The 17196-nt window shown below is 37.1% G+C and overlaps 1 protein-coding gene across 5 annotated transcripts in view; it reads left to right on the forward strand.

Annotated features, from left to right (window-relative positions):
- Positions 1 to 17196, forward strand: part of LOC127861997 (sucrase-isomaltase, intestinal-like) — a 103185-nt gene that overhangs the window by 76364 nt on the left and 9625 nt on the right. For 4 of the 5 annotated variants that reach the window (XR_008040389.1, XM_052400839.1, XM_052400840.1 and 1 more), the window contains 12 exons: positions 313 to 412; positions 959 to 1071; positions 1985 to 2110; positions 3227 to 3358; positions 4319 to 4459; positions 6405 to 6521; positions 8782 to 8914; positions 9281 to 9407; positions 11420 to 11553; positions 11929 to 11963; positions 12778 to 12894; positions 16788 to 16936. Coding sequence is in view for 3 of the 5 variants with exons in the window: in XM_052400839.1 (XP_052256799.1) it covers positions 313 to 412; positions 959 to 1071; positions 1985 to 2110; positions 3227 to 3358; positions 4319 to 4459; positions 6405 to 6521; positions 8782 to 8914; positions 9281 to 9407; positions 11420 to 11553; positions 11929 to 11963; positions 12778 to 12894; positions 16788 to 16936 (1424 nt within the window). In the remaining 2 variants the exon portion in view is untranslated. Of the gene's footprint in view, positions 1 to 312; positions 413 to 958; positions 1072 to 1984; positions 2111 to 3226; positions 3359 to 4318; positions 4460 to 6404; positions 6522 to 8781; positions 8915 to 9280; positions 9408 to 11419; positions 11554 to 11928; positions 11964 to 12777; positions 12950 to 16787; positions 16937 to 17196 lie in introns of all 5 variants that reach the window. The other variant, XR_008040390.1, reaches the window with a different exon arrangement.

Here is a 17196-nt window from a genome sequence, read left to right on the forward strand (position 1 = left end):
TTAAAGCATCATCCATGTATACAAAAACATGAACCTCCTTCTTGTAAAATGGGGCTAAATGCATGTGCTTAAAGTGTCATATCAGATAAGCCTAGCAGTCTGCACAGGCTAATAAGGGACGACAAGTTCTGTCCATTCTGGATTTTTGCTAAGAAGATACTTCCTTTCAAAGGAAAAATACCATTAAAGTGGAAAGTGTCATCCCTGATTAGCCAGTGAAGACTTCACAGGCTTACCAGTAATGACACTTTAATTAAATGCATTGAACCTCATGTTCCCAGAGCAGGGCTTATATGAGATGTTTGTCTTCAGGACTACACCAACCTGTATGGGGCCCATCCTTTCTACATGAATATTGAAGATGATGATGGCAACACACATGGAGTTTTCTTCCTCAACAGCAATGCCATGGGTAGGAAAAGGAAATATTGACCTTTGTTCTGGTAAAAATGGACTTGTACATAAAGTTTCATCCCAGATAAGCCTGTGCATATCAAAAAGTATTCTTATGCTATATGCGGTCAGCTTAGCTCAAGACAATCTTGTGCACTTGCGAATTCCGGTCAGGAGCTACCCTTTCCACCCTAAGGTCACTCTAGGTTTTGTTGTCATGGTAGCAGACACATTATATTAACCAATTTATGCCTAGTGTCTAAAACAAGACCTTGGCAAACAGCGTAGACCCAGATGAGACGCTTCATGATGCGGCGTCTCATCAGGGTCTGCACTGCTTGCTTGAAGGAATTTCCGTAAGAAATATTCTAAATATATAAATAAATATACTAGACATCCCTAATTTTGGAAATAAATTGATTCAATTTAGAAGGATGGGAGAGTCCACTAAGCATAAATGGGTTAATATGTTGAGAAGATGTACCCGCTGGTCTTTATCTGCACTGGCCACATATGGTATAAGACCCATTGTCATATGATCTACCTCATATATCTTGTTTTTCAGAGATTTTACTGGACCCCAATCCTCGTCTCACCTATCGCACCATTGGAGGAGTCCTGGACTTCTACTTCTTCATGGGACCCAGCCCGGAATCTGTGGTCCAGCAATATCAACAGGTGTAGTGAGTTAAAGATTTATGTGTCTAGTATGACCTAAAGATTTAAGTGTCTGGTATGACTTAATGAAAAGTGCTACATCAGTTTTCTTACACGCTAGTGTGTAATAAAATTTCATTGGCTCCAAAAAGGCATTTAAAGACACTTAATGTACTTGTCACGAATGTCTGGGATTTTATTAAAAATGTGAACTATAATGTTCAAAATAAGTAGTAAATGATATTCAATAAATTATGATCAGATTGAAAATGGTAAAACATACTGAATAAAAAAAATAAAATAATAAAGGAGACAATTATATGCCAAACTGTTAAAAAAGATGAAACAATTTTAAAATCATTACAAGTATGTGAAATAATATCAATTTATTACCAATGTGTTAAGTACCTTTACAACCACAGTGTGTTTTCTAAAATCCTGCACTCATTTTAATAACATGCTATGCTTTTCATGGACAATTGCCCGGCCATGATCCCAGTTTTTGTCATTGAATTTTTATGCTTGGTGTTCGGTTAGAATCATGGATAAAAGCAAGAATTTCTGTCCTTATACAGTTTCTTGAGTTTCATCGTTTACTATATTTCAAGTAATGAAACAAATCTTAGAATTGGCTTTAACCCTTTTTTGCACAGAAGCAGATTGAAAATAGCTATATGAAACCAGCATAAAACCAGGACAGCCTGTTAGTAACTTGAAGTCTGTTAAGGTTTTATGCTGTTTGCTGCTCATCAGTACGTTATGGTTGGAAATGAATCCTTTAAAACTTAAATCTATTAAGAAAAGTCTTAACTTTTATTTGATTGCAAAAGGAACTTCAAATGAGTCCATGTGTGTTTCTGAGTGGTAAAGGGTTACGTTGCTTGTATACAGTCCTTGCTAAGATAATGCCTAATGAGACCCTGGTTGATAACAGCTGATAGGTACCCCAGTGCTGGTCCCCTACTGGGCGCTGGGCTTCCAGCTGTCTCGCTGGGGCTACAACTCCCTGGACAACCTCAAGGTCGCCGTGGAGAGGACCCAGGCTGCAGGAATACCTCATGTAGGTTGAAATACTGTCTGCGGATGCCTATTCTGTTTAGAGGATGGATACACAACTTGTTTTGGGAAAACTGGGCTTAAGGCATGTGTGTAAAGTATTGTCCCAGATTAGCTGTCTGCACAGGCTTATCAGAGACAACACTTTGTTCCTAAACTGGATTTTCAGTAAAAAGAGATTTCCTGGTTTATCCGGGACGACACTTGTACGCACATGCATTAAAGCCCATTTTTGCAGAACAAGGCTCACTCTTTTGTGACATTCGTTCGATTGGACTTGGATATGACTTTTTTAGCATTTTAACCTTATACAATCAACAAAAAGTAAAGCACAGAAATCATTTATGTTATACTTTTCTCTACCAATACAGGGAAAGTATAAATTCTTACAATGTTTAAGAAAACAGTTCTCTTTACCAAGGCTGATTGCATATTTAACCTTTTGAGAAATGAGGAACGTATTTTTTTTTTTGAGCTGTGATAGAATTCTTACGCATACCGTTATTTCTATTAAGCTTTATGACATTTAAAAAAAATATTTTTTTGCATTTTACAAACAATATTAGGTTAAAAAACTTAACTGTGGTATGTTGCCGTATTAAAGCAAATAGTCTTGGTGTCAGAAAAATTACAACAAATTATTATTTTGGCTTAAAAATAGGTTGTCCGAAATCTTATAATGTCCCAAAACTTCAGTGATGATGTCAGATAGCAAATCTAAACATATTATCTTTTTAAAATGTAATAAATATCTTTCTACATACATTAATATTTTAGGAGTCACAAATAATACAGAAATGCTGAACATAGTAAAACCACTTAGTTTTCATAACCTGAATTGTCTCTGTATTTTATGTTAAATGTTACTATATGTCTGTGTGTTTTAACCCTTTCCCCAATAAAAAGCAGGGTGAAAATGGCTTTTGCAACCAGCATAAAACCAGAACAGCCTGCGAGTAACAAATGCTCATCAGTAACTGAGGGTTGGAAATGAAACCTTTAAAATTTGAATTTTGTAAGAAAGATAGTTATAATTAAATGTAACTTTGGAAGGGACGTAAAATGCGACAAAATACGTATCTAAGTGGTAAAGGGTAAACGCTGGGTCTGGTCTTGTCAGGATATCCAGTACGCTGATATCGACCACATGGACGAGCGTAAGGACTTCACATACGACGCGGCGACCTTTGCAGGCCTGCCAGAATACATCCAGGAACTACAGGCTGGCGGAATGCACTTCATCATCATACTGGTGGGTGTAGCGCTTGTAGTAATTGTATATATAAGCCAAGGAAAAGAGGTTTAATGCATGTGCATAAAGTGTTGTCCAAGATTTGCCTGTGTGGTCTGCACGGCTTATCTGGGTCAACACTTTCTGTTTTGTTTAGGATAGACTTCCTTTTAAAAAGTATTCAATTAAAGCGGAAAGTGTTGTCCCAGGTTAGCCTGTATGGACTGCACAGACTAATTTGGGACACAACCTTATGCAGATGCATAAAGTCCTTTTTTCCCGGAGTGGGACTCATTTGTAGTAAACCATGTCAGCATTTAATCTGCAAGTGAAATGTTATTGATGCTTATGTCGTGGTAGTATGAAATTTAGCCGTTAGCATGAAAAATAATAATTTATATTATACAGAAATGTCATAAGTTTTCCATTCGACCATAGAATTGTGTCTCCACCTTCTATGTACAATATTTACAGATACCGGGTAGGTGGCTTCATAGATTGTATAATGTGTATGTTGTATATGCATACAGTTCTAGTTCTCATTAAAGTCTAAGGAATGGCTTTATAGTCATGAAGAAACATTGAAATCTTTACATTTGATTTACATGTTGAAAGTATAAAAGTTGTATTCTTTTGAACCACCCATGCAATTTTTCAAGTTAACCCATTTATGCCTAGCGTCTAGAAAAAAGGCCTTGGCAAACAGCGCAGACCCAGATGAGACACCACATGATGCGGTGTCTCATCAGGGTCTGCGCTGTTTGCTTAAAGGAATTTCTGTAAGAAATATTCTAAATATAGAAATAAATATACTAGACATAACTTTGGAAATAAATTGATCCAATTTGGAAGGATGGGAGACTCCACTCGGCAGAAATGGGTTAATATAACTATTTTGTTCATTTGTGCTTAATCTGCATATTACACTCGAATATACAAAAATAAATAGCTTTGTATGTGATATTATTCTTTCTGTCTCAGGATCCCGCTCTTGTTTCCAATGTAACTGGTTATTTGCCATATGAGACTGGTGTAACACGTGATGTGTTCATAAAGTGGCCACCTGGAAAGGGACCTGCTGATTCCAGACCAAACGGAACCTCAGATATCATGCTGGGATATGTAAGTTAAAATGTAACATTTCTGTTAACAAATATTACCAAGGATATCATGTTGGGCTATTTAAATTTAAACTATTGACAGTTACTCAGATATCATATTGGTCTTTGTAAATTCAAGGCTGACAGTATTTCATGTATCATGCTATGCCATGTAAGGTTCAATACTGATATCATGTTTAAGCTATGTAGGGTTCAAAACTGATACCATGCTTGGCCATGTAAGGTTGAATACTGGTATCATGCTTGGCCATGTAAGGTTCAATACTGGTATCATGCTTGGCCATGTAAGCTTCAATACTGGTATCATGCTTGGCCATGTAAGGTTCAATACTGATATCATGCTTGGCCATGTAAGGTTCAATACTGATATCATGCTTGGCCATGTAAGGTTCAATACTGATATCATGCTTGGCCATGTAAGGTTCAATACTGGTATCATGCTTGGCCATGTAAGGTTCAATACTGATATCATGCTTGGTCATGTAAGGTTCAATACTGGTATCATGCTTGGCCATGTAAGGTTCAATACTGGTATCATGCTTGGCCATGTTAGGTTCAATACTGGTATCATGCTTGGCCGTGTTAGGTTCAGTACTGATATCATGCTTGGCCATGTAAGGTTCAATAAGATATCATGATTGGCCATGAAAGGTTCAATACTGATATCATGTTAATGCTATGTAAGGTTCACTACTGATATCATGTTAAATTATGTAAAGTTCAATACTGATATCATGTTTAAGCTGTATAATGTTCAATACTGATATCATATTAAAGCTATGTACGGTTCAATACTGATATCATGTTAAAGCTATGTAGGGTTCAATACTTATATCATGCTAAAGCTATGTAAGATTCAATACTGATATCATGTGAAAGCTATGTAGGGTTCAATACTGATATCCTGTTAAAGCTATGTAGGGTTCAATACTGATATCATGTTAAAGCTATGTAGGGTTCAATACTGATATCATGTTTAAGCTATGGAACTTAAAGGTTCAATACTGATATCATGTTAAAGCTATGTAATGTTCAATACTGATATCATGTAAAAGCTATGTAATGTTCAATACTGATATCATGTAAAAGCTATGTAAGGTTCAATGCTGATATCATGTTAAAGCTATGTAAGGTTCAATACTGATATCATGTTAAAGCTATGTAGGGTTCAATATTGATATCATGTTAAAGCTTTGTAAGGTTCAATACTGATATCATGTTAAAGCTATGTAAGGTTCAATACTGATGTCATGTTAAAGCTAGGTCGGGTTCAATACTGATATCATGTTTAAGCTAGGTAGGGTTCAATATCGATATCATGTTAAAGCTATGTAATGTTTAATACTGATATCATGTTAAAGCTATGTAGGGTTCAATACTGATATTGTGTTAAAGCTATGTAGGGTTGAATATTGATATCATGTTAAAGCTATGTAAGGTTCAATACTGATATCATGTTAAAGCTATGTAATGTTCAATACTGATATCGTGTTAAAGCTATGTAGGGTTCAATACTGATATGGTGTTAAAGCTATCTTAGGTTCAATATTGATATCATGTTAAAGCTATGTAAGGTTTAATATTGATATCATGTTAAAGCTATGTAAGGTTCAATACTGATATCATGTTAAAGCTATGTAATGTTCAATACTGATAGCATGTTAAAGCTATGAAGGGTTTAATACTAATATCATGTTAAAGCTATGTAATGTTCAATACTTATATCATGTTAAGAGCTATGAAGATATCATAATGAGCCATATGAGATTTTACACCTGTAAGTTACAGAAATAGCAAGTTTGGCCAAACACATAAGGACAAACACAAAAATGTGGCATCATTATATTGTAATTTTATGTAATATTATCTTATTTTTAACTCATTAGGTAAACCCTTGTAATACTGAAGATTTAAATCTCTGACTGTAGTTTTCTGTACATGTATAGTTATGGCCGAAAGGAAAGACTGCATTCCCAGACTTCTTGTTGAATGAAACCCAAGATTGGTGGGCAGATACCATTGAGGAATGGCACAAAACCATTAAATTTGATGGCCTGTGGATTGTAAGTTATAGATAACATAGCTTTTTCCATAATTATCTATGCCTCTGCCATCTAATTGCTGGAGGCATATAGTGATCGTCTTGATCATATGTCCTTCGTTTCATACATGACAGGTGCAACAGATTTTACAATTTCATTTTTGAGAAACACTTTCTGATACATTTTTTTTTATATACCTGATTGTTGCTTATGACTATCATTTATAAACCCATGCGAAAGACGTGGGACCTCAGACATATCCAATAAAATCTGCCGATACTATTTTTGAAACTGTCGTGTCCGTGTCCGACAAAAAATAAATATGTAAAATGTTGGTTAAAAATGAACACGAAACTGTGAAAATATATAAATAAAAAAACTACGGACTGGTTTACTTTATTGTCCCCTACCGGTGAAACCGGAGGGGACTTATGGTTTGTGCACCGTCTGTCAGTCTGTCTGTCTGTCATACTTTTCTGGATCCTGCGCTAACTTTTAAAGTTCTTCATATTTTTTCATGAAACTTCAAACATGGATAGATGGCAAAATGGTGATTATGCACATCATTTCATTTTGTTTCATGTCAAGAATTCTGGTTGCTATGGCAACAAATATAAAATAATAATATTTTTTTACTGACAATGGTGGAGTTTCACTGGTAGGGGACAATATTGCTTGGCAATCTCTTGTTTTACTTAAAATTAAAACAGATTTTAGCAACCAGTCAAAAAGTGATGATTGTTAACTTCGTTTTAATATTCCCTCATATCTTGACTTCACTCGCTACAAAACTTTCTTAGCGGGATCAAAAAATTGCAGCCCCTTCTAAGAAAATACTTAGCAAGTAAACACTAATCACTTTCTTACGGATATTACTAGACAGTGAGCGGCATTTTAAAATTAAACAAAAGTAATATAGACAATACAGTTGCGTAAAAGCACCTGTTTCGGCACTGACCTGTCACCATCTTGATTATCACATCATTACCCCCTCTGAGATTGCTGTTTTCAATTACCTGTAATGTATTAAAAAAAAATCATAAAGCTGTCTTCACTTTTAACTGAAAGTTTCACCTTTTTTCATAGAACAGTTTAAATTATGTAGGATATTTGATTTATTTGAATTGTTAAACATTGTGAACGTCAATAATACAAATGAACTCTATATAAGGTATTTTCTTTTGTTCAGTTAAACAAGAACGAGGTCAGTTAAAATCTGGTGAGGTCTGGTAATTTTTTTTAACTTATGGCACCTCATGTCTGGTAAGATTTTTTTGTCTTTCGCATGGGTTGCCTATCATCAAAAAAAATACTTTGATTATTAAATAATTTGGTCATGTAATAATTGTTCACCATCCATAAATTATAATATGCCAAGTTCAATAGGTTATACCATTTACTATAACATCAGCACTGTTTGCCACAACTGTATTATATTTGTTGCCTTTTTTAAATTTGTCCTTTACCGACCATATCACCCAAACTTTGTCATACTTATATTCATGTTCTTAAGAAGTACATTGACCTGTAAGTAGATATAACAAAGTCAGGGAGTGTTCCGGTAATGTTTTTGGCTTATAAATCTTAGTTGTTAAGTCCTTTAAAAAATATGTGTGGAGAAATTTGCAAAATCAATATATAATTTTAATGACCTTAAATCAGACCGCTTTATGAAATACTGATATTACGTTTAAATGTTTTTGTGTATGCAGCTCATAAAGTTTCATTGTACAACTTTGCATTTGAAGCAAAAAATTTTTTAAGAACTTATTGAAGGCAAATAATATTTTTTACTATCCTCAACAATCATACAATCTAAATGATAAATATAGGATCTTGCACAAATTGTCATATATTACCATATTTTATTAAACGAGTTCAGGAATTTTGTTAGTAAGCCATCCTTTGGCGAGCTTACTAACGAATTTCCTGGACGAGTTTAATAAAATATGGTATGAAATGACAATGAGTGTCAGATTTTTTTTATCACATGCTTTTAAATGAGCAAATTAAATAAATATTTACGCAAACATAATCATCAATCCCGAATGTAAAATAACACAATGCTATTGGTCATTCAGACAAAAATAAGCCAATGAAAACGCTTAAAAAGTATATTACACGTGTGTAAAATAAAAATATTTGTAATTATTATTTTACATGGGAAACAGTTTATGGCATGTGATAACAGCTTATCTTGTAGCAGACAAATCAGTGAATACTAACCAGTCCATAGTGTCAATAAAAAAAATCCCTATTTTAGTTGCCGTATTGTTTTCAGGACATGAACGAGCCATCCAACTTCGACACTAATGGAATGCGCCCATGGAACTGGCCAGAAAAGGACACGCCCTACTGGACCCTGAAATGTACCCTAGACAACAACACCTGGGACCTGCCCCCATACAGACCCCGTAAGTAGTGTATTGAGAGGATAAGTCTCGTGTATTTAGGGGTTGTATTCCTGATTTATAGATAAAACAAAGTCAAGCATGATTTTCATGAGGCATCAATTGTATCCTTGATTTGTCTAAAGAACATGTAGGGAGAATTATACAAATAACAAAAGGACATAAAAGGACATACCCAGAAAACTAATTTAACACAAAATCAAGTCAAGTATCTTGTCTAAGTAAAATCGTTTTTGAACACGAGCAAGCAGTAAGTAATTGTTGAATTTCAGTATATCCCACTTGAATACTTAGCCAAGTTGAAACAATTAAATAGAAGCTTATTATACAAGTATTTAAAAGCAAAATGACAAACTTAATCCTTCCCAGGTTCCCTGCTTGGAGACGTGTTGTCAGACAAGACGTTATGCATGATTGGTGAGCAGAGGAAGGGAACCTTCCGACACTACGATGTACACAGTCTGTATGGCTGGAGTCAGACCCAACCCACCAGCATGTGAGCAGAGAGTAGAGACTGGTTTAACATTTTCCCATTGAGAAGCAAAATAAAAATGTCTATATATTGCAACCAGCATAAAACCAGAACAGCCTTAAAGTAACTTGCAGTCTGTTTAGGTTTTATGCTGTTTGCTGCTCATTGGTACCTAAGCGTTGAAAATAAAGCCTTTTAAACTTTAATCTAGTAAGAAAGGTCAATTTCAAAGGGAGTACAAACATGTCAAAGGGCATATCAGAGTGGCAAAACCTTTTGAAAAGGTTAGCAATTGTTATAACTTTATTTAACTTACCATCATGACTCTGGAGTTTGGATCATTTAGATCTGAATGTTTGTATGATCTATGGCATGCAGTGTGCTGAATATCTATATTAAAGATATTATCTTTGCATCAGGATCAGACTCATTCTAAGATCTTTGAGATACTGGTGAATTATGAAATATTCAACATCTCTGCGTTTTATTTTGGATCCAATTTCTGTATATCAGGATCTATGCAGGGTTTTATGTCAGCATTGTGCAACCGATTGCACAAGGTGTTATCATGATCATTTTACAATCTTATATACATGTACAGTCCAACCCCTCTTAAGCAGCCAGTCAAGGGAAACAGCCGAATTGGCTGCTTAAGCGGGGTATAAACAAAATGGTAAATATGTGTTCATGTACTAAACAATGTATAGACTTAAAATAATTTTATTTCTTCCTTTCTAAAATCAGCTATAAGACAACATTTTCATTCAAAGAAATATTCTATTCATCTTTCTAATCATCATCAATATCATCATCATCATCAGAATCAAGTCAATGAAAAAGAATCATTCTCATGATTCATTGTTTACACAATGCGCGTTGTATGGCCCCAATGCACTTAAGATGGGAACAGTTATAAATCAGTTATGCGTGAATAACTCCCGTGTCACTATAAATTGAGAATTTAATCGGTTTATTGCAGTTTTATGGCTTTGAATACCTACCGCACGAATTGGTCCCGACAGTGATCTCCTTCACGATAAAATCGTGGCCAGTTACTTAAGAGACTGATAATAGCAACCGGGTGTAATCCTCCTGGTAATCGTGCTTTTCATGCATAATATTACAGAAACATTTTTTCGCCGCGTAAAGGGTTTTATCAAAATTAATATTGAAATCATTGTAAATATAAAACAATTATAAATGTTTTGTTTTATTCCCAAATGAGAATAATAATTTGTAATCCGAAACACACTCCAGATTGTTTAATGTTAACCAGACGTTTACAAATTCTAGCATCGTGTATTTCCTTTGTCCCGACAAAAGCGCGCGAAAATTATGCACCAATGTACAATGTCACGCCATACCCATGGTTCGAAAGCATGCATGTATTGATTTATGGATAAAAACTTTGTAGCACAGATAACATGTAGATCAGTTGATTTCGGTTAAAAGTTTTGTTGTTCCTTTTAACTTTTAATTAGCCGATAATTGTCATGAATGTGTGCTTGAAATAGTATGAGCTACAAATAATAAATTATAAATTAAGAATCTCCTTTCCAGTAATAATAGGTGATATTCGCACGTGCGGAAACAAAAAGATCAAACGGTCGCATATTGCTTTTAACCCGATAACATGATAATCCGCCGCTAATTAATTGCAATTTGCAAACTGGCTGTCAAAATGTTTATCACACATCACGCTTCAGTACTACAGAGCCTAAACCGCAGACTGGAAGTACGTATCGATTTTTTCGCCGTTGCATCTGTGTAAGTTTGCCAATGTACATGACTGACTTACTTGCGCGTGACCACTCATATGGGGGGAATTTAACATTTTGGATGCAAAATTGCTGGCCGCTGGCCGGAGAAACGGGGTTAACGCTTAAGAGGGGTGCATTATATAGTGTTAATCGACGGTCGCGGTCGCGGGTGACCGGCAATGAGGGGTGACCGGAAGTAGGGGTTGGACTGTATATAGTAAGATTAGGAACCATTGCACAGTTTGTGATCTATTCAAGATGTACTGCTAATTCCAGAGGTCTGCAGAGGGCCACGGGCAGACGTGGTATTGTAATTTCCAGGTCCACGTACCCATCGTCTGGTCACTATGGCGGCCACTGGCTCGGAGACAATGACAGCTTCTGGCGAAACCTCCATGACTCAATTATTGGTACTGATATAATGACATTTTAATAGTCTTGCTTTTTATGTACTGAAAATTTAGTGGTCCTATAATTATATATATAGATGGTATTATATGTACAAAAAAGTGTCCATGACCCCCATAGAAGTGAAGATAAGCTTGTGTTTTGTGTATTAGCAAAATTTAATAGTATGTTATCATTGTTATTTGTGTTTTCAAGGACATTTTAAGTAGATCATTAACAGGTTTCGAAATTCATTCCAAATCAATTTCAAATTATACATATTTTAAACATGTTTTAAACTAAACCAATGCTCAGTGAAAATATATTGTCAGATTAGAAATAATTTAGTTGAGCACTATATGAGCCAACAATTAATAAAGTTTTGTTCTTTTTTTCAGGAATTATTGAGTTTAACCTGTTTGGAATTCCTTACGTAAGTGAAACATTAAGTTATATGCACTTACAGTATTTGTGTTGAGTGGGCTTGCTAGTGAGTGGGTGTACTGCAAATGTCTGTTACAATGGTGGTTACGGTATCTTTATGGCGGTTACTGTATATTTGTGTGTCCTTCCATCTGATCTTATATGCTCTGTAACTTCATTGTTCATGAGACCATTTAAAATTAATAGCTTCAAATGGTAACCATGATGGCATGATGCTCCAAGGTCAAACACGAATGTCATACTTTAACGCCATTACTCAAATATATGTTTCATACAAATGGTGCACATTCCATTTTTCCATGAACAATTTGATGCTCTCCATTCGGTAAGAAAATGTTTATTGGAAGGTCAGCTGTGTCCCTTGCTCAAAGGTCAATGTCATACTCAAAAGGTCATGCTGCACATATTTGCATAATACATGTACAGCTCATGCAGATTGTAACTTCATCATTTGAGTTTAAATTTTAAAAAATGCCACTCGTTTTCAACCTGTTTATCTTATGTGTTATGTGCAATGCATGTTTCTGAAAGTTCAAATTTCAAGATCGCACTATATTTTATTTCAATGTAATGCAATTCTGGAAATATGAGTATGATTAATATGTTTATTTTATGCTTTACACAAAATCCAGACAGATATCCTTAAAAAAATATTATATTTTCTATAGGTTATTCTAACATAGTATGCACAAACTTATATATAAAAATATTAAGAAGTCAACCATAGGTTAATCTGCAATTCATACGAATTGAGCTAACAAATTCCAAGTACACGCTTAAAACAAAACCTTTTCCATGTATAGATTGGTGCTGACATTTGTGGGTTCTTCTCTGAGCCGAGCGTGGAGATGTGTCAACGTTGGATGCAGCTGGGCGCCTTCTATACCTTCAGCAGGAACCATAATGGACTCAATATGAAGGTACGTGGGCGCCTTCTATACCTTCAGCAGGTACCACAATGGACTCAATATGAAGGTATGTGGGAGCCTTCTATTGTAACCTTCAGCAGGAACCACAATGGACTCAATATGAAGGTATGTGGGGGCCTTCAATACCTTCAGCAGGGACCACAATGGACTCAATATGAAGGTATGTGGGGGCCTTCTATACCTTCAGCAGGAACCACAATGGACTCAATATGAAGGTACCTGGGGGCCTTCTATACCTTCAGCAGGGACCACAATGGACTGAATATGAAGGTACATGGGGGCCTTCTTTGCCTTCATCAGGAACCACAATGGACTCAATATGAAGGTACATGGAGGCCTTCTATACCTTCAGCAGGGACCACAATGGACTCAATATGAAGGTACCTGGGGGCCTTCTATACTGGTACTTTTAGAAGGTACCATCATTTACTCAATATGAAGGTACAGGCAAACATTGTGATTTATCTGTTAGTAATTGTAAACCCTTTAATGAAGAAAAAGGGATTAGGAGCAGTAGGCTGGACCATTTTTTCATGTTTTTATCCATCTATCTATCCATTGACACACTTGTCATTTATCTACGACTAATGTTATTAATCTCTTTTATATTGATACACACACTGGTAATTTTTCTGAAAATGTCACAGTGATGAATTTGTATATGTTTATATATATAAGAAATACTGATTAATTGTTAAAGAATAACTTTCTTTTAGAATAACTATGTTTAAAAAATATTCAGCTGCATTAGCTTGTGACATGCCCACTTAACATAGTGAATTTTTCATTTATTCCTATCCTGCAGGAACAACACCTGTCAGTATTTGGTCATCACCTGTTTCATTCATTCCTATCCTGATGGAACAAGACCCGTCAGTGATTGGTCCTCATGTGTTTCATTCATTCCTTTCCTGCAGGAACAAGAGCTGTCAGTGTTTGGTCATCACGTGTTTCATTAATTCCTATACTGCAGGAACAAGACCCGTCAGTGTTTGGTCCTAATGTGTTTCATTTATTCCTATCCTGCAGGAACAAGACCGTCAGTGTTTGGTCCTCATGTGTTTCATTAATTCCTATCCTGCTGGAACAAGACCTGTCAGTGTTTGGTCCTTGTTGTTTCATTCATTCCTTTCCTGCAGGAACAAGACCTGTCAGTGTTTGGTCCTCATGTGTTTCATTCATTCCTATCCTGCAGGAACAAGACCCGTCAGTGTTTGGTCCTCATGTGTTTCATTTATTCCTATCCTACAGGAACAAGACCCGTCAGTGTTTGGTCCTCATGTGTTTCATTCATTCCTATCCTACAGAAACAAGACCCATCAGTGTTTGGTCCTCATGTGTTTCATTCATTCCTATCCTGCAGGAACAAGACCCGTCAGTGTTTGGTCCTCACGTGTTTCATTCATTCCTATCCTGCAGGAACAAGACCCGTCAGTGTTTGGTCCTCACGTGTTTCATTCATTCCTATCCTGCAGAAACAAGACCCGTCAGTGTTTGGTCCTCATGTGTTTCATTCATTCCTATCCTGCAGGAACAAGACCCGTCAGTGTTTGGTCCTCATGTGTTTCATTCATTCCTATCCTACAGGAACAAGACCCGTCAGTGTTTGGTCCTCATGTGTTTCATTTATTCCTATCCTACAGGAACAAGACCCGTCAGTGTTTGGTCCTCATGTGTTTCATTTATTCCTATCCTACAGGAACAAGACCCGTCAGTGTTTGGTCCTCATGTGTTTCATTCATTCCTATCCTGCAGGAACAAGACCCGTCAGTGTTTGGTCCTCACGTGTTTCATTCATTCCTATCCTACAGGAACAAGACCCGTCAGTGTTTGGTCCTCATGTGTTTCATTTATTCCTATCCTGCAGGAACAAGACCCGTCAGTGTTTGGTCCTCATGTGTTTCATTCATTCCTATCCTACAGGAACAAGACCCGTCAGTGTTTGGTCCTCATGTGTTTCATTTATTCCTATCCTACAGGAACAAGACCCGTCAGTGTTTGGTCCTCATGTGTTTCATTTATTCCTATCCTACAGGAACAAGACCCGTCAGTGTTTGGTCCTCATGTGTTTCATTCATTCCTATCTTGCAGGAACAAGACCCGTCAGTGTTTGGTCCTCACCTGTTTCATTCATTCCTATCCTGCAGGAACAAGACCCGTCATTGTTTGGTGCTCACTTGTATCATTCATTCCTATCCTACAGGAACAAGACCTGTCAGTGTTTGGTCCTCAATGTGTTTCATTCATTACTATCCTGCAGAAACAAGACCCGTCAGTGTTTTGTCCTCATGTGTTTCATTCATTCCTATCCTTCAGAAACAAGACCCGTCAGTGTTTGGTCCTCATGTGTTTCATTCATTCCTATCCTACAGGAACTAGACCTGTCAGTGTTTGGTCCTCATGTGTTTTATTCATTCCTATCCTGCAGGAGCAAGACCCGTCAGTGTTTGGTCCTCACGTTTATCATTTATTCCTATCCTACAGGAACACGACCCGTCAGTGTTTGGTCCTCATGTGTTTCATTCATTCCTATCCTGCAGGAGCAAGACCCATCAGTGTTTGGTCCTCACATGTATCATTCATTCCTATCCTGCAGAAACAAGACCCGTCAGTGTTTGGTCCTCACGTGTTTCATTCATTCCTATCCTACAGAAACAAGACCCGTCAGTGTTTGGTCCTCATGTGTTTCATTCATTCCTATCCTACAGGAACAAGACCCGTCAGTGTTTGGTCCTCATGTGTTTCATTCATTCCTATCCTACAGGAACAAGACCCATCAGTGTTTGGTCCTCATGTGTTTCATTCATTCCTATCCTGCAGAAACAAGACCTGTCAGTGTTTGGTCCTCATGTGTTTCATTCATTCCTATCCTACAGGAACAAGACCCGTCAGTGTTTGGTCCTCATGTGTTTCATTCATTCCTATCCTACAGGAACAAGACCCGTCAGTGTTTGGTCCTCACGTGTTTCATTCATTCCTATCCTACAGGAAAAAGACCTGTCAGTGTTTGGTCCTCACGTGTATCATTCATTCCTATCCTACAGGAACAAGACCCGTCAGTGTTTGGTCCTCATGTGTTTCATTCATTCGTATCCTACAGGAACAAGACCCGTCAGTGTTTGGTCCTCATGTGTTTCATTCATTCCTATCCTGCAGGAACAAGACCTGTCAGTGTTTGGTCCTCATGTGTTTCATTCATTCCTATCCTACAGGAACAAGACCTGTCAGTGTTTGGTCCTCATGTGTTTCATTCATTCCTATCCTGCAGGAACAAGACCCGTCAGTGTTTGGTCCTCACGTTTATCATTCATTCCTATCCTACAGGAACAAGTCCCGTCAGTGTTTGGTCCTCATGTGTTTCATTCATTCCTATCCTGCAGGAGCAAGACCCATCAGTGTTTGGTCCTCACATGTATCATTCATTCCTATCCTGCAGAAACAAGACCCGTCAGTGTTTGGTCCTCACGTGTTTCATTCATTCCTATCCTACAGGAACAAGACCCGTCAGTGTTTGGTCCTCATGTGTTTCATTCATTCCTATCCTACAGGAACTAGACCTGTCAGTGTTTGGTCCTCATGTGTTTCATTTATTCCTATCCTACAGGAACAAGACCCGTCAGTGTTTGGTCCTCATGTGTTTCATTCATTCCTATCCTACAGAAACAAGACCCGTCAGTGTTTGGTCCTCACGTGTTTCATTCATTCCTATCCTACAGGAACAAGACCCGTCAGTGTTTGGTCCTCATGTGTTTCATTCATTCCTATCCTACAGGAACAAGACCCGTCAGTGTTTGGTCCTCATGTGTTTCATTTATTCCTATCCTACAGGAACAAGACCCGTCAGTGTTTGGTCCTCATGTGTTTTATTCATTCCTATCCTACAGGAACAAGACCCGTCAGTGTTTGGTCCCCACATGTCAGACTCATCCAAGCGTGCCATGGAGATCCGTTACAGTCTGCTGCCATTCCTGTACACACAGTTCTACCGTGTGCACACGCAGGGTGGAACAGTCATCAGATCCATGTTCCACAAGTAGGTTAACTTTTTACACGATGCTTTGAGCCCTGCTCCGGGAAAATGGGGTTTAATGCATATGTGTACAGTGTCATTGCAGAATAACCTGTGTAGTCTGCTAGGTTAATCTGGGACAACACTTTCCCCCTAGACCTAATTATCTTTAAGCAGAGACTTACTTGGAACACAAAAGTCCATGAGTCTGAAAGTGTCGTCCCTGATAAGCCTGTGTAGACTGCACAGGCTAATGTGGGAAGACACTTTACGAATATGCATTA

Source organism: Dreissena polymorpha, chromosome 16 (genome assembly GCF_020536995.1).
Source record: "Dreissena polymorpha isolate Duluth1 chromosome 16, UMN_Dpol_1.0, whole genome shotgun sequence".
NCBI classification, from domain to species: domain Eukaryota; kingdom Metazoa; phylum Mollusca; class Bivalvia; order Myida; family Dreissenidae; genus Dreissena; species Dreissena polymorpha.